The following is a 25,434-nucleotide window of genomic DNA, read 5'->3' as shown; positions in this document are numbered from 1 at the left end:
ATATATATATATATAGATGTACCATTTTGGTATAATATAAGCAAGAAAATATTCGTGGAACGCCGAGGGTATGTCGTTACGTAATTATAAGTTTGGTTTGAATTGAAACGAGTTCGTAAAAAAGGAAAAAGTATTTTGGATTGTCTAACTCCCTTTGTCGAACACAGATGCGGAAAATTTGCAGTTTCATCGCTAAATTGTGGACGTGTACATATATGTAAATATATCAAACAGGAGAACGTGCGCTTGTTGAAATTTCTTGCGAAAATATGACTATGCGTCTCCGTACACCTGATTAAACGGCATTGCAAGATCATGGTAATTATGATGATTAAATCTGGAATCTATAATACTTCAAATTGAAATGACTTTATTTCAATAAAACGAATTTAAAATGGTCAACAGCTATGAAAATGATGAATAATATCGTATATAAAATTGTACTAAAGTATAAAATAACGTGTTTTAAACTGTATTATATATATATATCTAACTTCCCTTTCTCTCCATCAGAATTTTATTTAATATGAAAATATGAATCTGTTAATTGGATATAAAAATTAATAAACTATAATATTAAAAAGTCTACTCAAATGAGTTTAACCAAAAGCAGAATACGTTAACTCCACATGAAACAGAACTTCATATATACGAAATCATTCGAAAAATGAATAAAGCTGTGTTTTATTGCAAACGGATCGCAAACGAATACAGATCTAAAATATAAAATTGAAATAACCGATTGGTTTTGATATCTATCTTTTCCACGCGAACGTTACAAAATTAATGAAATTATCGTTGCTCGGAACAATGGAATGACCGAATTAATTAATCAAATTGAATCGCTGACGCAAACAATTAATAAATTTATCGATCGTTCAAGCCATTTACATTCGGCCGCCTACGCTTTGAATCATTCATACGGAACCGTGTGTTCGCCGCAACCTATCACACCACGTGCGCGCGATACGCTTGTATAAATAACATCACGAACGTAGAAATAATTTAGCCTAAACTGCATCGACTACATAGGTGCGTGTGAACGGGGAATCGTGCACGAGGAACTTTTACACGCATCGTTAATTCTAATGAAATAGCAGCAGCTGCGCGTCTCGAAGAACGTTTGTCAAACATGACACTATAATGCGGGATCTTAACAGATTGCAATTAAATGACCCAATTAAGTCAAAGATGTGACGTCATACTGTGTTAATATTTATTCACATTTTTCATGCAAGAAATTAAACTGCTTATTCAGAATTAAAGTTCGATTTTGCATCTGCTAAATCTAAATGATTAATAAAAAAATCTTTCTTGAAATAAGGATAAGAATCCTTATTTCTAAACATGATAATATCAAAGATATCGTTTGACCATTATTATCGTCGTCATCGTTATTATGGTTATCATTACATAAAGTAATTACATTTTTATTGAATTTCTAGTTTTTATGTCACTTTATGATTAAATAAATGCATTTTAATACAGAGAATACAGATGTTTTGGAGCTATTTTAAAAAATTGTTAAATTGGCTAAACTTTGTGGAAGCGAAAGGCAAGTAATATTCTGATATCATAACGTGCAACATTTTAAAAATATTGAAGAGGATCAAAAAAACACGTATCTAACTCCAAAATCAAATAAAAAGAAAACTAATTGATCGACAATGTATCGAACTTCAAACCTGCATGTAAAAACATAGGAAATCCGATCTATCACGTTCTTCCTCTATAATCTCATAATTTCATTTATAAGAGAAACGACGCTTCCGACTATTTCTATAAAACCTATTCATCACAGAGGTTCGACAAAAATTCTAAGTTCCATATTACATTCGCTGCGAAAGAAATCAGACGAAACATCGAAATTTCAACTTGGTCACAGAGGGATCTAACCACGGAAATTCTGCTCTAAATCTTCCAATGGCAACCACCGATTGGTCGCGTGTCTAAGTTCTGAAGAAGCGGAAGCGAAGTGCAGCTGCAGCTGCAAGTCCGGGCGGAACATTAACGACATACCACAAGCAGAGACTAGCCGGTACTATTACTCGACTAATCACTTTGTAACACGCTTGTAACAGCAAGCAAGCGAAAGACAGAGAGGTTAGAGAGGAAAGCTGTTTCCTTCGAGGTTAGCCAAGGCGAGTACAAGAAGTACGAGCCCTGGCTGGTGGCTGTTTCATGGTACTGGGTCGAGGGCCCTGAAAGAGGTGAGGCAGGCCAACAAACGGTGCCAAGTGCCAACTCCTCTTGTTAGGGAACAATTAAGAAATGCAGCGCGCTGCAGCTAGCGCCGTGCGAACGTTGAAAGAGGAGCAGTGAGTTTTCACGCGAGTTTCGCGCACGTACACCAAAACAAGCCTGTCGCCGTTTCATACAGTATTCCAGACTCGTTCCCTTAAAAGCTGTCGGCAATTAGAACTATTAGTAGCGGTGAAGATAATGAACCAGCGGTCTATGGTAAAGCCGCAGTTTCTCCGGAAAAATTATTCATTTCGCCGAAGTTAGATGGAAAAGCGATATTTCGCAGCACGAACAAAGCTAAGAGAGATTTTCCGGTATATGTGGGCGACTTTTATCGATGCAATGGTAAAATGTTAAAGTTAAATAAAACGTGATGGTATTTTAATTATTCTTCTTTATTCAATAAAGTTTTACGTAATTATAACTGTAGTCCAACTGTATAGTTGTATACACATGCGTGAAATTCTATTTGGACAAGCTTCCAGAATCTCGAAAATATGAAGATTAAAATACCCTCGTTTAATTCGTTAAACTCAGTTGAATCTCTAAATACACTCCATTTTTAGACCATTTTTATTTATATACACATAGCTTTAACTCTTTAAAACTTTTACCTCTTTATACAAGCCGCTCAGAAAGCACATTCATATGGAACAATTGCGAAATAGGGAATGATATTTTTTCAATTGATCGTAGAATTTACCTTTACCTATAGAAGTTACCTTCTGTCATAACTTGTGATAAGTGTTTTCTTCTTTTTTTTTTTTTTGTTAAAGACCTCAACATTAATTGTATTCTCTATGTAACGAAATTGAGAAATTTATAAAAATCATAGTTATTAGTTAGACTTCTGAGAGATTCATATAATTCCTCCAGACACTAATCTTTCAACAGAACGATCTTACCCTACCACGAAACACATTATTATCTCCGAACCCAAGCTTCCTCTCAAACTCAAACACCTACTATTAATTCCTCCTCTCTCTGTCATTAGACCTAGTACAAATTGCCGCTAGTGACCCTTTGTCTACACTTTGTATGCACTGTGCACGCGGAAGCAACCTGCGATACCCGTAAAGTTTCGCACGAAGCCCGTTCCACCGAATGTAGTACACATTTTTTCTGACTATTCAAGCAGGGTTCCGGGGCCTCGGCCACGGCAGCATGTTTCTAGTACGCCTGTACACCGGTATCAGATTTGATGGGGCCATGCGGTCGTGTTACGTCGGTACAGGTCGTTACGAGGGGCGATCGTGGCCCCTTTCGTTCAGCCATTACGAGGCATTAACTGGCCCTGTCGACTATTACCCCCGTAGCAACGGTTATAATACTTCTTTTCGGCCCGACGATACCGCGTTTTCGAGGCAAGACCAGTTTCCAATTGCCCTTTGTTGCTACGTTTTTCGCTCACCCTCGCGCCATGCTTCGTCGTCTCCACTCTACCTTCGACTGACACGAAACCATGATCCCGACACGCTATTCAGGTAAAGAGTAACTTCCACATATCGTTCGTTTGCCAAAATGAGCCAACCTGAACTCCTCAACCTTTTCCTCGTAATGTTCTCGAAACATATGGACTGTTACCCGTGGTTTTTAATAAACCATTAACGATAATGCTTAAGGAGATTGGTAATTTACGAGAATTAAGTATTACAGGATAATAAACAAAAACAATAACAATAATAAATAAAACAATTTCTAGTGGCGATTCCGGAAACTTTTCAATCTGCTCTGGCGAAAGGCATTACAGATTTAATAATATGTAAATCGGTATAGGAATTATTTGACACTTTATATTCAACTCGTTAATCCTACTTGATTTTATACGTTTGGTAAAACTCGGATGTAAGAGGCTTTTTAAACTCATCAGCGACAGGTTACGTAACGAACATCGTAATGAAAGCGAGAGAAAGCGCGAATGAGATGAGTGATTCGTGACAAACGAGTGCTATCGACAAATGAGAGGTATATCTGTGTTGGTATGTGAATAATGAGTGAACGAGCGAGAGTCTCTCATCCGGACGAGTAAACGTGCGAAACACTAAATGAGACATAAAGTACCGATACAAACGAGGCTCATAAGACACTTGAAAAATACCTATTAAAATTGGAACATGTATTTATTTTAATTTCAAATTTTATCAAGTTGCCAAGTTAATATATAATATCTATATCTCTTTCTGATAATTCAAACGTTTCAACGCGAATGAACGTTAAATCATTCGACGTGGTTGATGAGAGAATTCATTTGCAGCCATAGAGAAGGAATTTTCTGATTCGATAATAGTTTCGAAGAAACAAATTCCAATCTCAAATTTTGCAAGTTTTTAAAGTAAAATACAACTTTTCCTATTTGAGAATTATTTCAAACGTTTGAATGCGAATAAACGTTAAATAATTCGACATGTTTGATGAAACAATCTACATTCCATACAATTTCCTCATTCAATGATGGCTCCTAAGAAACAAATGTAACATATGAAATATACAGTGTAATATACAATACGAAATCTATGATATGCGAAATACCCAGGGGTCGAGAGAACGATGATGCATATGCAGGGGAAGGACGTACCTGGAACCGGAGTTGTGGAATAATTAACCTACCACAACGGCCCTTCGTGCTTAAAGAACGGGCTTGCCTTTCAACGACTTCATTCTTCCACGCACTACGAGGTAGTAATAAACTCGAAGTCGTCAAGTTATATCGAGGCCCAATTACGGTGTAATAACGCGGAATTACATCCTTTGCGCTCTTGGCGAAACATTTTTCAGCCACAATAGGATTTATAAACTAATACGATAGAAAAAAATGAACGCCATGGATATTTTAATTTCTCTCTATTTCTTATGCAATGCTCCTAATTCTATTCACGAATGTTTTCTTTACTTACCACAGTCTAAAATCGATAAAAGTGTATTAAGACATATCAATTCCGCTTTCCTACCCAAGATTCGAAATACTCTCGATTCTCAATAAACTCCCATTAACCTTACCAAGCTGCATCTCTCTTACATTCACTCTGTAATTCAATATTAATCTCACCTTTCACCTTCCTATCAATTACCAGATCGAAGCTAGTACATCATTCCATTTCTAATTACCAGCTGTCTCACAATCGCAAAATCGTTTCTCCATTGAACCACGAGATAATTAACCGAAACTCATACAAACCGAGAAATAATAAGCAGTATGGTTAATTGGAATCGCGATTATATCGCGTCAGTAGAATTTTGCAACAGCAGACTCAAGATAGAAGTGATCGGTGATTCCTCTTTTGTCCTAATCGGTGCAATTTGAAGCGCGTGGGCGTCCAACTGCGCATAACGAGCGTGAGTACAGTCCTGCACGTCGTCGAACGCACGCGATTGCCGGATGAACGCGCACGCGATTACTTAGAGCCGGTTGATAGACGCGAGTTCGACGATGCGATCGTCGATTCGAAGCGAGGGTTAAAGGACTTCTGTCTGCGAACGTCTCTCGAGTGGCTGCTAAGTGTACGCGATACCTGAGCCCTCTCTCGCGAATCCCGCGGTAATTGCGCGCGAATTCCGCGACGTCGCCGCGTCGGCTGCTTTTTATTGCCGGTCGTTAGTGTAATTAGGTCCCAGCGAGCGGGTTCGTGAGCCGTGGTGGTCGTACGCTCGTCCGTAATCACGGACAGACGTATACGGAAAACGGAAGCACCGTCGTCGCCGCGACAGCTCACTGAAAACATGTGTATGTATTCGCGACAGCCGTCGTTCGTTACGTAAAGTTAATTTATACGCGTTCCCACTACCGCGCTCTGACTGCGTGAGCTTGAAATTTTTCTGATAAGGCAATTCGTCGACCTCCAGACGGCCTCTTTTAATTGGCTTCTTGAGAGTCCGCGTCGCGCCGACAGAAATATACCAGAATACTCGAAATTACCGGCGAGGCTAAATTCTAGCGATAGAATCTCATTTCAAGATTCTTTCGATGCTTCTTCGTGTGGATTAGAAAGTTAGATTAGGAATTGGTGGATACGGGCTTCGAAGTGGCTGTTTTGTCGATAGTATGATTATAAATCACCAAGACAATGCTTGATAAAATTGTGATAGTTAGAAAAGAAAAATTCTCTTCAAAAAGCAGTGACGATCATAACGATAGAAGATATCAAAAATGTTTGTCTCGCTATTATAATAAGTAGTTGTAAGAATGAAGTAGGTAAATAGAATCTTTAATACGAAAATAAGAAACAAGAATAATAGATAGTTGTAAAATACTTCTAGCATTTCGATTGCAAAACCAGGATATTTTTAATGTAAAATATGTTAAAAATATTCATCTACTGAATTAACTTTTAATTATTCCATAAAACAATACAATATCTTCAAACTTGTTTTTATATCCAAAATTTCTATTCATTAATTCCATTTGTACATTTCAATACAAAAGAATATTAAAATCACACTCAACGACTCATATCCCGTACTCTCGGAAATAGGAAATCCGAACTGAAGATCGTAGTCTAGAATTTCTACGACAGAGAGTAGTGGATGAATGTGTCGATCTGGAAATACCGAATACGAGCAGAATGGCGGGCAAAAGGGTGAGAATGCTCGTATCGCGGAGCTGTTGATAGCGGTTGTAACAATTTATTCAGTCGAGCGACGCGCGCCACGAAGGGAGCGCGTCTGGTCCCTTGCGAAGAAGCTCCGCCTTCGTTCCAATATCTCTTCTCGAGATAAAGCAAGATTCAATTTTACCTTTCTCTTGTATTAACGCCACGCGAATAAGGGTGAAGAGGAAGATCTAAGATCCCTGCCGCCAAGTGATATCGACTACCGAACGAAGGTGTGAGGCGAACACCAAATAATTTTAAATACGTGAAAAGATTTTAAACAGGTTAAAAAATTCAAAGACAGGTGTGTGGTGATTGACAATCTATTCGAAGATATTTCGACGTTAATGGTATCGATGATATGAATGTGAGGGTTAACGTACTGATAAGAAAAGATTGAATGTCTTTTGGCTACATTAAGTGGATAATAAGATCTTATCTTAAAGCGTTGTTCGTTCGCCTTGGGATATAATATGTGGTACAGAATGTTTACAAACGTGAAGATATGTTTGAGAATAATAGATTAGTGGAAGGAAGATTCATATTAATAATCGCTTGTAATTATATTTTGCTATGAAATATATGGGCTATAGTAAGTGATCTAATCTAAATACCTTGTTTACTCAGGTTTGGTAGCAGTGTCTAACTTCTCAGAAACCAAACGATTCATCTTGATAAAATTGTTTGCACTGTAGCTTTTATGTGGCTTACATGTCAAAATTAATTAACATTCAAATTCAATAATTAAATTCAAAAGTAAAACATGAAACGCATTTCTCATCCTTTTGTTTCAAACATATTAATAAATCATACTCTCTTTCACATAAGGTACTCTTGATACATGCTATCGCAGATTAAAGGCCAGGAACATTTCGCCTTTTAATGTTCCCCTCTAATTACACTGTTTGCCGCTCCGTTGCGATAAATCGCGACTGTTCATCGTCTTAAAAATCGCGCGCCCAAGCTGCTTTACGAATCACGCCTCTTATAAATTATACCTAAGATTGAATCTACGGACGTCGCGCCATATAGTTTTCTGAATTCCCGGTTCAGGGAGGGAAACTTTCGATTGAATGAGAACGATATCTCGTTGCGTCCCCAGCGAGAAGAATCTCGTTAAACCGTCCACGCAAAGGAAGAAGTTGCCGGTTAAAACGCATTCAAACGGTAAGGCGCGCGAGAACGTAATACCGGCTACTTTACTACACGACGCATCCAACGACTGCCATAAACCTAAGACTTAAGGCAAGAGATTTTTCGCACGAGAGAGAAAAGTAACGCGAAGCGAACGTTGTTATTTCAACGTAGTCGCGGTTGGGCAGAGAAACTTGCGCATTTCCGGCGTTTTCCTTCGTTTCGAGCCGGCGTGCGTCTTCGGGGAGAAACTAGTTTCAACGTTAACCCCGTTTCGCGGGGAGAAGATGTAGAAGCTTTCGAACACGCTCGAATTCCGAGGAGAAACGCTCCGCGTGTTTTATCGTCGTTAATACCTTAATGCCTCTAATTGAATAAAGCGGAATTCTAGCGGAATGAGCGTTTGAAATAATTTCCCGGCGATGCTTTATGGAAATATGTTTTTGGAGGGAAAAAAAAAATAAGAGAGAAGAAAGAATTTTTCATTGTTGCGCGTTATCGTGGAAGCTTGGAATATAAAAGCGCATTAAATTCCTGAATTAGCGTACGAGAAATCTATTCCAGTCGCGAACGCGATTATACGACGTTCATTCGATTTAAACGGCGAATTAACAGTGCTTTCAGCGCAAAACTCTGCGTTGAGGAATGTATCCAAAAAACTGACCAGGTTTTCCAACGTTTCGATCAGCATGGTCCACATGCACACACCGACCGAACAATCGAAACAACGTTTCATTATTTCACGAATTGACTGAAACTTCTCTCTCTCTCTCTCTCTCTCTCTCTCTCGCATCAAATGCACCATTCGTGAAATAATAAATAGATGTGATTTGCATCCGTGAAAATCGTGTCGATAGGAACAGAACGAACATACGACCATTAGGAGCGTCTATTTTCCACGCTATGGTCCATCGAGGAATATATACTAGTGGATGGAATCGAAGCTCTCTGAATCGTTTTGGTAGCGAGAAAAAAAGGGCGATTCTCTCTTTTGCTATCTATCCCTTTCTCTGACCAACCAATGGCGAAGGCAAAAATTTCATTAAAATTCCAGTGGACCATAGAGCCTCGTGGCACGATGCGCGTTTTCTCTTTCGTAAAAGCCAGTACGGCTGGCGCATGGTAGCAGCAACGGGTTACGCAATCTGATGCTCTTTTTTTTCCTCTCCTTTCTGCACGCTCATTACACGAACACCTTAACCAGCTGGACGCGATAACGCGCGTTTCGCCTAAACATCCGGAACACCGCGCGCCACATTATATCCTCATTATCCTTTTTATCGTCGTCCGGAATACCGGGGCTCTCTTGGTCTCGCTTCACGGAATCGTTTTCTCTTGTCGAGCGCTCTGGCAGGGCACTTTCGCACGTTTACACGCCGGCTACAAAGTGTTTTCCAGCGGAATAAAGAGAAAGAGGACAGGCAAGAGGGGGCTGAGAGTGAAGAGATGGCACGCGAGAGGGAGGGGAGAGAAAAGAAGAGGAAGGCACTCTGGAGGGTGACTGTAATCCTGTCGTTGGAATATCCGACAAGACCGGCACGATGTTGCCTTCCTCTTTCGTTGTTCCCGTCTTCGTCGTCGTCAGGCTTTCCCTATCCCAACCTTTTTGCCTTGCGCTTCATGCGCCAAACACGAGCTAAGCTTACATCGCGGCCGGATTTCGCTTAAAGTAAAGAAAAGACGCGAGCTAATGCAGGTAAAGCTGCTTTTTCCCTCATTCTGGACATCCCGTTCTACAAGCTGTCGTTGTTGTTACTGTTCGTCGGATTTTCTGTGCGTACACGTAACCAAAGTATCGTTTTTAATTCGACGAGGTAACTCTTTACCAAAGGGGATGAGCTTCCTCTGCATGTTAATTAAAACTCACGCTGTGTTCTTTGGTCTGGTTGAATGTTCCTTAAGGGAAATTATTTTTTAATTGCTACCCAGGCTCGAGTTAGGAGGATTGCCCCGGGCGAGCCGATTAATTTATCTCGATGGTTTCCTAAACCACCGCAGCGTAAACGATTTGTTTTTCAGCCGCCGTGCGAGGATGCGTTTGAAAGCATCGTTCAAACAGAAAGGAGAAGGACCCTCTAATTTTTAACTCACAATTAAATTATACGTACTACGCTTACTTTCAGATTTCTCCGTACAATATTTTTCTGTAAAAGAATTCGGATCAATGTATTTCTAATATGAATCTTCAGAAGACAGACAGTTTTCTTTATAGTAATAATCTCCACTTTTTGTACTAATAATCAATAAAAAGAAACTGGATTTCGCTCCACAAAAATCTGCATAAAGAAGAACAGAATTTGCTATACACCAACGGCAAAAATTGAGACTCGAATTTGTTTCGAATTTTTACCGCGTTGTTGCTCTTTCATCGAGCCAATGATCTGGACAGACTGGCGTCGCCACCTTAAAACAGACTTCTCTACGATCTATGGATTCCACGACGGAAGATAACTGCTGTTTTGTTGCGTTTTCTCCGTTTTCCCTCTTCTTCGCCCTCAGACTCTTCGTCCGCTCTTCGCACAGCCAACCGTAGCGCGCCTTTTCCAACTCTTACAGTCAGCTTTTTCTCCCGCGTTTCCGTTTCATCGAGGGTTTCGAGAACTTGCAAGAGAAACTTGCAGTTCGCGGCCGACGCAAAAACACGGAGTCGACATGGCACGCGACTAATACGCGAAAGAACCAAGTCGATCTAACCTTCTCTCAGCATCTTCTCACCCCTGTCCTGTAGAACGAAAATCTTCCTTCTCATCAAACAGCCTGAACCGGACAAGAAAAGTTGGCTAATGATTTCTCGGATGAATACGTGCCGAGGATCGGTAACTCTTTCAACGGGATATCTTGAAGGAGGTAGAGCGCAAGAGGCTTTCAAAGAGGATAATTCAACCGCGATGGGGCTGAACAGGCCGCATCCAAAAGCTTCGAGGAGCCACGTTCCAACTTCCGGAGCACGGCCAGCAAAGTCAATGTCTCGGCATTCATGGGGGGGTCGTGGTCTCGACCACAGGAATGCGCGGCTTCAAATACCGCATGGTAGATGAGTCTCTGCTATCATCCTTCATTAGCCAGTCGGCCTTCCTTGCGAGCGTTCGAGAGGGTTGCTCGGACGAAACCTCGTGAGACAGAGAGAGGGAGTAGGAAGGACAGTGAATGTGCTAGCTTTTAATCTTCGAAATCTTTAGGACGTTTGGCGACGACCAAAGGGAAGCTCTCTCATCGAGACTGTCGGCCAGTTCTCTCGTTTTCAAACTCCGCGATTCGCCGCCACCTTTCGATAATTCTGTCCCTCTCTGTCTGTCTGTCTGTCTGTCTCTCTCTCTCTCTCTCTCTGGATACTTACGCAAACATCATTCGTAGATTTCTAGGCAGAGCAAAGAAAGTATCCCGGCAAGCTCCTCGAGTTTACGGTCGAATTAAGGATTTACGCGGGGTAATTCAGGAGTCGGGGCAAATCTTGTACGAGAGCAGATAGAAAGGGAAGGAAAGAACAGGCGAAAATAGAGAAAGAAAGAAAGAAAGAGGGTGAAGGCTCTCTTGTGCCAGGACTAATTATCGAAGTCGGGGTCAGTTTTTCGTTTATAAAATTTCGTGACCCTTTCTAAGAAAGTTCGCGACACGGCTCGTTAAATGGAACGATTTCCGACTATGAAAATTTTCCTTCGGCCGAAGGTCTACGAAGTTCGAAACAGCTCGAGGAGTTGCCGTTCGATCGGCAATCGGGTTATTTTTCAAAACTACCTCGAGTTTCCGTTTATCAAAGGAGATTGCATCGCCGATAAACGAATTATAAAGATCTGATAAATTAGCAGCGAAACTTCTTCTTGAATTTGTGAATTCTCTCCTCGAACGATAGTTACTCAGAAGTTGTGTTACCTTAGAATAAATCGTGTAACCAAGGAACCACAATTTATCTTTACCGGTAAAAAAGAATTAACTGCTACGATTATCTTTCGACTTTCTTAAACTTTATCGTTCGTTCATTTAAAACAAAAAGTTTCCAGAAATTTCATATATAACATACTTTCTAATTCACGTACTTCTGTGATACTTCTTTGATACTTTGTACAACGACAACTTCTCTGCTACCAACAAACTTACGAAATTAAGAAAAAGACAAGTTAGCAATCAAAAGGGAGGAAAACCGTGTTTGCCCAAGTTAGACGCGTTTCGCGTAAATTTCATTTCATCTTAGATGGATATACAGGCAGAACACGTTACACGTGAAATGTGCGTGCAAATTAGATCAATGGGTCAGTTTGAGAAGCTCGTCGAAATTAATATCCGTTCTGTTAGTTACCAGAGAGACTCGATACTTGGGGTTTACGATTCATGATCGTATCATGGCGTACAGTTGCAGCCACAAGTGCGGATTAAATTAACGTACTGTTTGGTATCTGAATAACGGAAAACCGTGACCTGCGGTTTTGCAATATATTCCAGTTTTTGCGCGATGAAAAAGTAGACGTGTTCTGCATCCAGTAGCGCGCATTTCCGCTATTTAAAACACTCGCGGAAAAGGTAATTGTAAAAAACGACGTTACCATAAAAATAACTCTGCCCTATGTAAATTTGTTTTCTGCGCTAACAGGAATTTTCAATACGTTATTCTATCGCGTTACTAGACAAAAGACTTTTTACATAAATTGATTGCATGTCAACTATGAAATGTTTAAAAAATAAAATGCATTAGAAGTTTTCATTATATACATGCTATATGCACATTATAAAACGTCCATAAAGCCACGAATGTTCGTTATCAAGCACGTTATCAACATCGATTTCTCTGCAGAAATCAGCACGTAATGCTCCCTTATCGTCGATCTCGCGTTACAATAACTCACATAGAATACGCTTCCATGGTATTTATATATCTTCAGTTACGCAGTTTAGCAGCACGCAGAATATGTAACGTCATACTCCGAACGCAGAATCGTTCAACAAAAGATTAGACGGCCCATTCGTCCGAGAATCGAGCGAGAGATCAAGGGTTCAGCATCATCGTTACGAGAACCCCTAACATCTATTTGCTCCATGAACCGATAATGAAACAAACCCCCACGCCAGAAACAACCGTAGGCGATAAACCAAGCAGCGTGGAATCAACAACGAAAAGGAGAACGGGTGAAAATTTTCGTTTCGCCCCTGGCCAACCTGGTACGACCTCGCGAGAGAAGGTGGAGAGAGAGAGAGAAACGAGAAACTCGACGAGAGGTTCGGTGTTCCCTCCGGCCTCGGTAACAGCAATTTCGCGTGGAACGAGAGGAAAAAGTGGCGAGCAAATTCGCATAACAAGGCGGACAACCGCGCAATTAAAATTACGTTCGCGCGAGCAAAGAAAGCGAAACGCGCGACCAACAAAAAACTAAACGAGAATTTCGTGTCTCGTCTGGCCTGTTGGTCGACGGTGTGCGAGTTGAAAAATTTCTTGCGGAAAGCTCCCATCCGTTGCTCTCTGCGCGAGAGCGCCACCGATGGACCACCTTTCTCACGTGTGGCACCGCTACCCTCGACCTGCTACCTTTCTTCTGCATCCCCATCGAAACTCATACGCCTCTAAACCACGCATTTTCCAAACACAACTCGTGCATGTACAGGGCGAAGAGCATGCATACGTGGAAAAGAGAGGGGCCTGCGTTCGGTGGCTCTCAACTGGCGGAGAGGCAGCCAAGCAACCAGCCAGCAGCCGGCTCTGCCCGACCAACCAACCATTCCACATTCCATTCGACGGTTCTCTCTCCCCCGGCACATAATGAAGTCAGTCCTGGCGTTCTAAGCCCCGGTAATATCGTGTGGCAGGGCCCTCCCCGAGATAATATTGGTGATGTATGCTAACGGGCTTTTCGGTACCAGGCTACGTCGTTTTTACGTCCCTTTCGTACCGGCGTGTCCTCCTAAATGATTTACCGCGAAAAAGAGAACGCTTGTGGGGGTCGGCCACTATCTCTACGCCGTCCACCCCGCCAGTGCCACCCCCTTCCGGCTAAAGAAAAAACTTCACCCTTTTAATCCCACCCTTACTGTCCTCGTACATGTATACCGGTGGCGAAAAGCGATCTTTTTTTTTCACGCGACCATTGAAAATTCCAAGAGTAAACCACCACCGGAGACTTCGTTAACCTTCAGCCACCGAGGGTGTCTGTGGGTTGGTCTTTTATAGGCAAAGGCCGACCGGACGATGTGGAATGTTTGAAAGTTGGCGATTTATACGGGTTGCGGGCCACATTGTTCCATGAACGCGAGGGTAGCTGGTATTTAGAGCGGCCGACAGAAGTGAAACTCATAATATTAATTAATGAAAGGGTATTTACGTGGCAGTAACGACACATTGTTCTGCGAGATTTCCCGACAAGTACTCGGTACCAGGCAACGGATGCAACGAAATCATTATTACCCGGTAATTAATGAAAAGCGCATTGTGAATCAGTTTTCGCTAGCTATCGAACATGTCGAAGCGATAATGCCCGACGTTTCGGTAGAAGTTTGTCAGCCGAAAGTTTTCGATATTTTAGTTCGGGAGACAAGTGGTCGAAAGGAAGTTTCATAGTTGGTGAAAATCTTCACCAGTGGGACGTACATAGAACGTCCGGTGGATTTAAGGGAAGATTGACAAACTGTGTACCCTACTGATGAATTCTGAACGCGAGTCGGTAAACAGACATGCTTGAACTGAAAGTTTAAATCCGTTCGAAGATCCCCAGGATTTTTCCAACTTACAGGAGACAGGTATTACGTTTCGTATAGCGGCAAATGGCCGAGCCCGATTTTTATTATACTTTGGGTGTTCTCCAAATTCAATTTTTCCGTGTTTCCAATGTTCCGTTTTACGAACCTACTTACATACACTTCAAGGCAGTTTAATGTGATTTTACATTTTTCTTGAAATCATAGGAAATCGCGTATAACCTCCGAAGGAACTTTACATCACGTGCTGAGAAATTCGTTAAAACAAAGATTCAGAAATTCTAAGTCAGTAATTGGCCAAGTCGAAGATTTTCCAAACTGATAAAAACACTTGTGTAACTTTAACTACGCGAGTTGGTTATCTGACATCGTATTACGTGTCTCACGTCTGTTTAGATATCCTAAATACTTCAAAATCTTTCACAATACTCTAATTGAATTGAACTTGCACTGTTGGAATTTTTTAACTCGAAAGAATAAAAGCCAATTCTTTGGACTCTTAAACGCGAGCCTTGTGTTTTCTTTGAATTTGATTAGACATATACTTGCAAGTTATATTAGGTTGTTGCATAATAAATATAGGCGAAATTTTATTTCAGTCAGTTTGATAGTATAGAATATAGAACGTTCGGTAATTGTTTTTCTCTTTTATCCAAAAAATTTCAGTTTGATCGTTCATTTCATTGATTTAATCATACCAAGGTAAACACAACATGCAGAAATACGATTTTCGAACCACTTGTTTGTAAATATACACTTGATCAAACTCTGCTGCGTAACAGCAAAAACATCATAGAGAGAAAATCTATCGATTCGGGTGATTGTTAATTATACTGATTAAAAATCCTCATCTTAAAGCAATTTATATTTAGCGACACAGTTTGTACTTTACCGCCATAATTATTATGCTACAAACTACGTATTAACTCCATCTACAGGATATACCACAAAAATTGTGCATTTTTATTTAAACCCAGAGTAATCTAAACAACTTTCAGAAACATTTTCCTATTACCACAAGAATTACGTTAAAATCTTCCTCTTCCATCGAAGAAAACATCCTTCGAATTATCTCAAAATACACCACATATATATGTAATGTCGCTTGCACGCAACAGTACTTTCTATAGAATTTATTCAACTTATCGCTCGAACTACGAGATACAGTTCGTTTATGTAAACACAGGATCGTTTCCCCGAACACGTCCAGCATATCCGCTATCTATGCTAACACACTAATCCTAACCGCACCTATTCGAAGAAAAAAGTAGGAAAAGGCTATATGCAGGATTCTAACCTTTATGATGCCTGAGATGAGAGCGTCCGCAGCAAGGTTGCTCGAAGTACGCGTGGCCGGGATGCGCACCGGCGGGCCTGTTTGCATGGCTCGATCCCAGGAACAGTCCCAAGACAGCTGCGAGAACAGCTGCTCTGACCAGCAGCAACATGGCATCCGGTAATCTTCGTCGTTGCATCCTCGGGCACGATTCACGGAAAGGACACACGCAGACCCAGCTGGACACTTTGAAGCGCGAATTTCAAACGAAAAGCGTGCACAATTGACGCTACTCGACCAAAGGCATTACACTACAAAGCGTAACACGTGTATCGAGACCGATTGAAAATTTCTCGTGAATCGCAAGAGAGAACAGGAAAGGTCACTGTCAAGTGAAAATGCGTATTGTAGCGTTAAATTCGACCTGGCCTTGGTTAACAGCGCGCTACAATCTGTGTTCACGGCGTGGTTGTTGCCCTTTGCCGTTGGCAACGCGCTGACGGACGTTCACCGATGCCACAAGGCTCGTTTTCACTGTCCGTCTCACTCACCGACGATCGCGCCGTCTCTCTTTCACGCACGCCAGGTATATACGATCGACAAGGTAGAAACTCGACCGCGTGCTGTGCTTCCTTCTCTCCCTTCCACTTCGGCCGCTACGTTCGCCGCTTCTCGTCCACCAGCTTCACCAACTGTGCCCTCGAGGACAAAGGAATTCTTCCTGTGCCTCTCTTTCCTGCTTCAGAAACGACGCGCCAGTACCTCGTGTCCTTACAGTATTCTTAGTCGCAGGTAGAGGGCCTTGAGATAGGGTCGTTCGGCGAGCACCGGATACAGGCCTAACAATCAAGATTCTCCACTTTCTCTTTCTTATTTTTTCTCTTTTTTCTTCTTCTATGTTACGTGGCATACACGAACGTGATCGTACACGCAAAGTTACGAAGTAAAGATCGCTAATAGGAACGGAATACCTCTGAATCGTTTCAAGGCTTGTATCTATGATAAACGGTTAAACATGCAACCTAACCCTTCTATCCACGTAAAGCTCTATGTCACTGACGTCCGTGATACACTTTCGTTCGCGCCATATTACGTCACTGTCGAAGTAATACACAGTCGCGTGCGACCGTTGAACCGACACACGAGAACGTATACGTATATATTCGTGCGTCAGAAGAAACAACCGAGGAAATCGTTGGCAACTAAATATAAAGAGCGCGTCCCGCGACGTCACATCTGTTGCTCAGCCCACGATCGAGTCGCCGAATTTTACTCCACGAACGAGCCAGCCTTTCCTTAATCCCGTGACATCACGATTGTCGAACGATCGTTCGTACAAGTGTCACAACATGGTTTTGTGTCCATCGGCGTGTCGAGATAGAACACGCGTCTTACGACGCTTTCTCACGACGAAACGGAGCGCTGCGAGCAGCACAGATTATACAAACCTCCCTGTATGGAGGCCGCGGCACGACTGTACAGTCGTATGAGAGTTGCCGCGTTCACAGGCGGTCGGCCGCGCTCGGCAAACTTCGGCCACGGTCGGCAAGCGCTGCTCGTGCTCTGCGACTCTATGATCCACGTTAGTTTCTTTCCAATCCGAGTCGCTCGTCGTTTACCAGTTTGAACGAATGTCCGAAGAAGCATCACCCCTGATATTTCTCTTAACCCTCGCCCCGGGGACGCTTTTTATAGCTCGTATGAAAAATTTTCGACTACGTGGGGCCAATACGGACATACCAACGAAACGGCTGTTCGGAATTGGACTCTCTGGAGCGTTCAACTCTCGTTGCAAACGCTTGAATTATGAAGTGTCCCCGATTTATCGTGAAACCCTGTTATCTACCCTCTATTACAGATTTTTCTGTGTCTAATGTTTCGAGTCCTTGACACTCGTATCAACTCCTTCTTTTCTTTACAAGTAACTTGTACGATCGTTGAAAAGTGCATTCACTTAACCCTTAACATACGATGTGTAAAGACGATTGCGATCTACATATCGATCGCGTTTAATGGTGTAAGATGACGCAAATGTTATAATAGGCGTATAGAGTTATTTTTGTTTCGACAAAGTTCAACTACGTGGAACTTTTCCAATATTAATACAAACTGTCCGTACTATATAATGATGCTAAGTTTATACTCCAAATTAACCCCGTGAAACGTCCATGTACAATGTAAAAACACTCTATATTTATATAAGTAGATATTTCGATTTACGTCTACCAATATGATCTAAATTTTTTTAAAAATATGGTTCGAAAAAGTTAATATTGTGTTTCGAAGTCGGTTTGAGGACGCAGCAGTCAGCACTCGAACTTAACGAAATCAATGTATCGAAACACGTCGTAACGTATTCCCCGGAGGGTCGAAGGCGAAATTCAAAGCCCCTCAAAAAGCGTGGTACGTCTTCAACGGCGTGATCATCGACGGTCCCGTATAGCCCGGAGGAGAGCACGAATGTTGCGCGCGCGTTCATCCGTCACGGAACACGAAGAGAGAAGCGGATTGTATGAATAAGTCGATATGCTAATGTAAAAACCCTCGAAGTTAGCTGAGCCAACGTTGAGCTGACGGGCAAAGAAAGTTGCAAGGCATATCCGGCCCGTTTCGCTACCTACAAAGTGTTCCCCGACCAAGCGCGAAAGAAGAAACAATTTTGTATCATCCAGCGGCTGTGGTGCCGCCATTACCACCATGCTTGACGCAGGCCACTCCCTTTGTTGTCGTCCCTGAAGAGGGAGAATGGAACCTAGCAAGACGTAAGGGAAGTCGTAAGAATTTTAGAACAAAGGAAGAGAGCCGAGTCCTTACAGAAGCCTGGCTTTTCTTAACTTTCTCTCTCTCTCTCTCTCTCTCTTCCACCTTTTGCCTTGTCTTCTAGTCTAGGAACTAGCCGGTTGCACCGCGACCAACAAATCTACCAACCGCTATCCCATTTCATTGAAATAGTTTAGAATTGCATGAGCCACCCCTACCTCTTTTCCTTTGTCGTTTCTTACCGGGCCAACGAATCCTCTCTCTTGCGTGGCTTCTAAACGCGAACGTTCAACCTTTCCTCCGTTTCGAAAGAAAGATCGTTGAAAGTATTGTCCGTATAGACGTGACTTTTGCTGCGGTTAGTATCTGGAATATAAATTGTCAGGATACGACACATGCAGACACCAGGATCTCTATTCTTGCCAAAGAGCTCTGTCGAAGAAGCATTTGGACTAATTTACTTACCAAGTTGCAACGTTTGAACTATATCCCTATGGCAGTTTTAGTCTAAAGAAGAAGTCACAGAACTTACTTGTTAGAACTATTGTTGAAGAAGAAAAGAAGTTTTTGATATTTCTACATTTACTTGTAATGTATAATAAGGCAATAAATAAATTTATCTATACAAGAATATACGCTTATTGCAATTTGGTAATAACGACGAAAAGAAAATGGAAGATAATTTATTTAGAACGCCAATGTTTTTATGATGAAGTATCAAAATATATATTTCTAAGTTATTTAGTTCCAAGATCTTTTTGCATATTAATATTTCCACGTATATATATATTCCACATATTAATGAAAAAATGCATTATTCAAAACACTCAAAATTATTATACAATCTGGCAAGTGTGCAATTATTATTCCTGAATGCAACGTAATCGAAAATGGGTAAAGCAGCCGTTGAGTAGTGCAATGCAATGGTTCTCGCCTAAGAGCACGTATAATACACCCTTTCATGTTTAGATGAGTGACACATCCGAGAGAAACGACGTTTTAACTTTGGAACTTCTTACGAACGATTCGTCTTGAATAAGAAAGAAGGCATTATAATGTTGGCTGTTCCGTGGCATTCATTGCCGGACAGCATTTCGTGATGCGGTTGATGGGGGAGGCTCCGTGAATTTCCCGACGCCTGGTTAAATTTCAGCAAGTTCCCATGGAAGTTCTGACTTATGGAACGACGAAGGCCTGAATGGACCTCCGTGCAACGCAGAAACACGCGATTCGAGGGAAGGGGGATGTGATAAGTTTTAGCAAAGTTAAGTTGCCGTTTAATGTTTCGTGTTTGATTTATAGACGTGTGAAACCCAGTTTAATAGGATCTCGTCCTTATGACCAAGAAAGAATATATGTCTCTTTTCTTATGCTGTAGCAATATCTTATAAATTAAACAGTTCTTTGTATTACGAAGAACCGATATAATTTTATAAGTGATCGATTGAAGCAATAATGGTATCTCGATGTTGACTTGAAGATCATAAATACTGTTTTATTAGATACGATTTCCGAAGTACATAGTATCAGTAACAAGAACCTCCGCTTGTGTTTGTGTTTCAATTCTACCCGGGAGAGAAAATAAAAATCTAGTTTCGAGAAGAACACGACTGAAAAGATAACCACGTATTCGTATACTTAATCGTGTTCGAATAAAACGATTTCGCCTCTGTTTGAATCCGTATTTCCAGTGGAAATATTTTTACGTTATTTCCATATTCCCTCCTGTTCCCGTTTTACGATTCTTTGACAGCCGCGAAACCATAAAATCCGAGAGTATTAAACGATTCCTTGAACACCATGACGGCAGATCAATCAGAAGAAGCGACGATCGGTCGCGTATCCTATGGATGCTACATCGGACACAGTCGGATTCTTCGTTTAGTTCCGCTTCGACAAGAGCAAATGGTTGGTTTGTCGTAAAAAGAGCGGCCGCGCGATGAGAAGGCTTTCGCGAGATATTAAATATTCAAGAACGCCAAATCGAGTCCACATTATCCTCTTATTCCGCGAAGGTACTTCTGCGTCTTTGAAGCTGCTATGCTTCGTCGCTTCCGAAGAGCAAATCGACGGATCCCTCTTTAGTACGTACGATTCGAAAATATTTGTCACCCGCGAAGATCAACAAAATCTAGCGGGTAAAGAAATGGAGGAAGAGTTAAAATATAAAGAAAGAGAGGCAAGCAGAATTTCCTTTGCGTTTTGTTGCGCTCTATCAGTGTAGACATTTTTCGTCTTTCCCGCTTGTTTCAAAATGCATTTCCACGCTTTTCCCCCTAAATGGCAAAGCGTCCCCTCATGACACTCTAATTTTACCGTTTCTCACGTTTTCGTCCCTGGTGTAATATTTTTCAATGAAAATAAAAATGATTTACGCGGGTAACGAATCTCTTGGCCTAATTGAACAAACAGCGCGTTCATCAAATGAGAGAGAAGAAGCAGCGGCAGGGGAAGAGTGAAACGTCGACTTAAAAATTCAACAATTACGTCGACCCAATTTCCTCCTCTTTTAATCGTTGGACGTTGTTACGCGTCACAGGGATGAAATATTAACCGCGTTTTCGCGCCGCTCTTTCAACGGCTAAGAAACGCAATTCACGGAGATCATTAGATCGTCATTACGAACTCTAATTGCGACAAACTAACCGTCCCAATTGCTTCTCGACATCGATCCACGCCTCGTAAGGCAACGGTTTCCATCCAGTTGGTGCACGCGAGCATGCGAGTGGCGAGATAATTGCGCCAGTCTCTTGCTTTTTATTATTCCGACTTATGATTTTTAGCCGAGGAGCACGCTCGATTCGCGTTTATCCTGGAAATAATCAAGACATGATACACTGCACGATACCACACCAAACGTAACTTCCCCTTTTCTTCTGCTATCGTCTACCCTTTTCTTTCTTCCGGCTGATGAAACATCGACGAGGTCTCAACCTACTAAATTATACCCAATATCCACGCAGCGTAACCCTCACTTATCTCCGCGGCGAAACACATGGTACACGACAGCATCGAGATCTCATCATCTCGTTCGCGAAGTCGAAGAACAGAATCCGACCGATTCCTTTCGCCACTGGCTCCAGATAATGTCTTACTTTGCCATACGAGTCTCGCGCCGGTGTTCTTTTATTCGACGAAATCCACTTAACCCCGTGTTTCCTTCCCGCGCCGACGCGGATCAAATTAGAACATCAAAGCGTAGGACGCAATTCCAAAAGGTACAACGAAAGGATGATCTCATTTAATTTCCTCCCTCCGAACTTGAAATACAACGGCTACAAACAGAATGATATTTCACCCTCATGGAGCCGTACTTTTTTCTTGATCCTATCGAACCAAAGATTCACGAGGGATCGAAGGGAGAAAATGGGCGTTGTCTATGAATAACTTTGCGAAGATTCTGGCTATGTAAGTAATACATAAGTATGTGATATATAACTTTGACTTGATTTTTAATTCTTGGCGTCTTCTTCGATAACATTGAATAATTTTGATACGATCTTATACGACTTATAAAACTTGTAAAAGGTGAATATGATACTTTTTCAATTAAATTCCATTTGCACCATTTTTCACATTTCTTGGAAGGAAATGTTAGTAAAATCGAAGGATTTCCAGAGTAAGTGTTGCTTTATATAAAAAAAAGACATTGTATCGTAAGGTCTTCCAGAATGACTCAGTAAAGACGGAGGCAAGAATTTGAAAAAGTGTTACGAGGCGTTCATTCGATTCACGTCTCTCCGGAGTAAGATCGCGTGGCGCCCCACGGAGCTATTAAATTTAAATAAACGCAGAATTGGCTCCAGGCGGTGTTGCGCGTCACTGGAAGTAAAAAATCCATAACGATTGCCGGTATAATTGACTTCATCCGGGAGAGAAATACATTTCATCGCTGAATAATCGTCCTTTTCACCCCGCAATGAGTCTGCGTATTAAAAAACCTGCGAATAATCAATCCAGACGTCCGATCGATTCGCGCGGAGAAGAAAATTACTTTCCGATACAGAGGAACACGGAGTTCGGGCCCTGCAACTGCTAAACGAATCACGATCAAAGGGAACCAGTCAATAGAGGCGCGCGAAATTGTGCCAAGGTTTCGTCGGCGAAACAACGAGTAGGTCGTCATTCAATAACGACAAAAGGATCCGGTATCCTCCTAGGAGTGCTCTTGCCAGAATCGTATCGTATTGCGGCCTAATCTAGGGAACGACTTTGATAGTTAAGACGTCTTTGCTTCGGTCGGTGCAGCCGGAGATTCGACGCGGAACCTTCGAGTACTAAGGTAGGTACGTGTACTATGAACGGGTCTGGATGGGTTACGAGAATGGCTCTCTGGTAGGTTGGAGTGGCCCGAAGATGGAGTAGGAAGGAGCAGGAAGACCGTCTACGGGGAAAGGGGATGAGAGTGGTCTGTACGGGGTGTAATCATCAAAGTGACCCATACCCCTTTAAACGGCTCACACCTCGATCACAGACAAGCAGGCCCGAGCCGTAGCCGCCGAGTGATACCAAGGCTGCCGGCCTAGGGTGTCACGGTGGATTTAATTAATGCAATTTAGCATCCATCCATCATCTCTCGCGTTTTTGCGTTAACGAGGGCCGCCAGCTTCGCCGTTGTAGCCGTTGTGTTGTCGCTACTGGGCTGCGCTAGGAGAACCACGGGGGCACTTTGATGACGAGCAAGTCTCTCGATTATATCGACACCTGGACCGCCCCAATGCCACCCTCTCTCTTCGTTCTCTGCCTCACCCAACCCTCTATATATCTCTCGACCTTCCTTTTGCCTAGCGAAACCGGGGCTTTACGGTCATCCGTCCGTATTAAACTCTCTCTTCGTCATGGAACGCGTACGTTAACCTAGTCCCTTCTAGCTTCATGCCTGTGTACAAGTGTGCGTATACGCGCACACGGTTAGCGTTTATACGGAGGCGACAGCTGCCGATACATCCTCCATATCGATGCGATAGACGTCCGGGGATAATAACAAAAATATTAGACGTCGGGAAAAAGACGTCTCGACGTGGAACACTTTCCCCGGGCGCATCCCTGCGAAAACTGCAAGGCGCGTCCGCGATCGTGGTCAGGGATAGTTGGCTCACAGGGAACGCAATGTAGAGCGAGTCTAAAAGAGATGGATCACACGCCAACCCTCGATAAAATGAACCTTGTAGAACGACGATGGGGTTTTTTTACGTTGCACCCCGCCCGGACCACGTTGTCGCCTTTCGGATAGCGGTTTCATAAAGCCGAGGGCAAGAGGCTCTCGCGAAAGTTTGCGCGGTGAATTTAACGTCCGGGCCGGTGTCTCGGGCGCGAAATCTGATTTATGAACGACTTTATTGGAAAATGTAATCGATGCTGGCGACGAGCTTACGTTTAGCGCGCGCATGGATTTTTGCAATTTCGTAAGTGTAACGTATCGATTTCTTGAGACATTGATAGGAGTTTCCATGGTGTCTTCTTGAAGAATTGTAAAAGGTGTAAAATACAGCTAGTATATTTTATTTATCAATAAACATTCCTGCATAATATTGAATATAAAATTGAGATTGATCATGAAGGAACTGCTTTATTGATCGTAATAGACCGAGTTATTTTTAGCACATATAATATTTCACATTATCCAACATTAAGTGATTATAGGAATCAACCGTACAATCTTTTACAAACTTTTGAAAGAATTAAAGAATTCTAATCATTCTCCTTAAATAGAAAATATACGCCTTACTCTATAAATCCTCATCGTTCTAACATGACATAAATATATGTGTGATATTTACACACTTATAAATCCTTTAAAATCCCATGTCTTTACGTTCTTCCTTAAGAGAAAGAAAAGTTATCGCACACCAACTGTATCAATCTTACAAACATCTTGTTCGATCGTACGAAATAAGCGCGTTTACTTTCTCTTTCTCGATCGGAATGCCAGCGGGCAGCACGAAGCATCGCGATCGTTCAGCCGGATCGCGGTCGTTTTGTAACAACGTCAAGGAGGAATCCTGTACGGAGAAAAGATCGATCAAGACGAAACTGGGGCGTGTAAAGCGCGGATGGAGTCGCGATTCAGTGGCTGTTTGTTCTTCACAGAATCGAAAGAGTGGAATGGAAGTCGGTATAGCGTAATCGCGAGAGGCGGAGCTCCCTCGTCGTGCAGAATCGTTCTCGATAAGGCGAACGAGAGGGAATCTTCTTCTTCTTCTTCCGACGTGGCCCCGGCAAACCTTCGAAATGACCGCGATCTCGAGTAACCACGCGCAATGAAAGAGGCAAGAAGAGAGGAGAGCTTTCAAGCTCGAGAACAGGATTACCGGACGAGCTGTGGTTACCGTGCTCCAAAATAACGTCGACGAGGGATAGGTATCCGCTAATGTCGTACGTTGCAACCACAGGAACGCGAACCTTTCCGCTGTTCGATTTTTCAGACGATAAAGACCGTGCTATTCCCTTGAAAGAGAGGTTCGATTGCTTTCATTGCGTACTTTTCCGCTCTGTGGCTAAGATCGATCCGCCAGTTAATGAAATTTGGATTTCTTTCGACCCGGTTGTTTCACCGCAGAGAACTTTCTTCCTGTAGCTGTAGTTTTGCCATGGTTTTACGCTTCGCGTCCCTGCGAGTGTTTCCACAATTAGGTGTCCCAACGTTCTCGTGTGTTTAATGTAGCGGATCGAGGAAAATAAAATTACTTTAAACATTGGAAATTGTTCAGTTCATGTTTTTGTCAGTGTTTAATTAATACTCGCTCTATAATATTT

At 42.1% G+C, this 25,434-nt stretch overlaps 1 protein-coding gene across 4 annotated transcripts in view; it reads right to left on the bottom strand.

The window, feature by feature from the left end:
• LOC117234230 (semaphorin-2A) overlaps nt 1–25,434 on the bottom strand; it is a 555,746-nt gene that overhangs the window by 235,231 nt on the left and 295,081 nt on the right. The window contains exon 1 of one of the 4 annotated variants that reach the window (XM_033495221.1): nt 15,940–17,372. The exons of the other annotated variants lie outside the window; for them this stretch is intronic. Within the exon in view, the coding sequence (XP_033351112.1) occupies nt 15,940–16,117 (178 nt within the window). The 5' untranslated portion in view covers nt 16,118–17,372. Of the gene's footprint in view, nt 1–15,939; nt 17,373–25,434 lie in introns of those variants that run through there. 4 annotated transcript variants of the gene reach the window in all.

This window comes from Bombus vosnesenskii, unplaced genomic scaffold (genome assembly GCF_011952255.1).
Source record: "Bombus vosnesenskii isolate JDL3184/JDL3185 unplaced genomic scaffold, Bvos_JDL3184-5_v1.1 scf7180000013304, whole genome shotgun sequence".
NCBI classification, from domain to species: Eukaryota; Metazoa; Arthropoda; class Insecta; order Hymenoptera; family Apidae; genus Bombus; species Bombus vosnesenskii.
The sequence above is the reverse complement of the archived record's forward strand: the minus strand, read 5'-3'. Positions and strand labels throughout refer to the sequence as shown.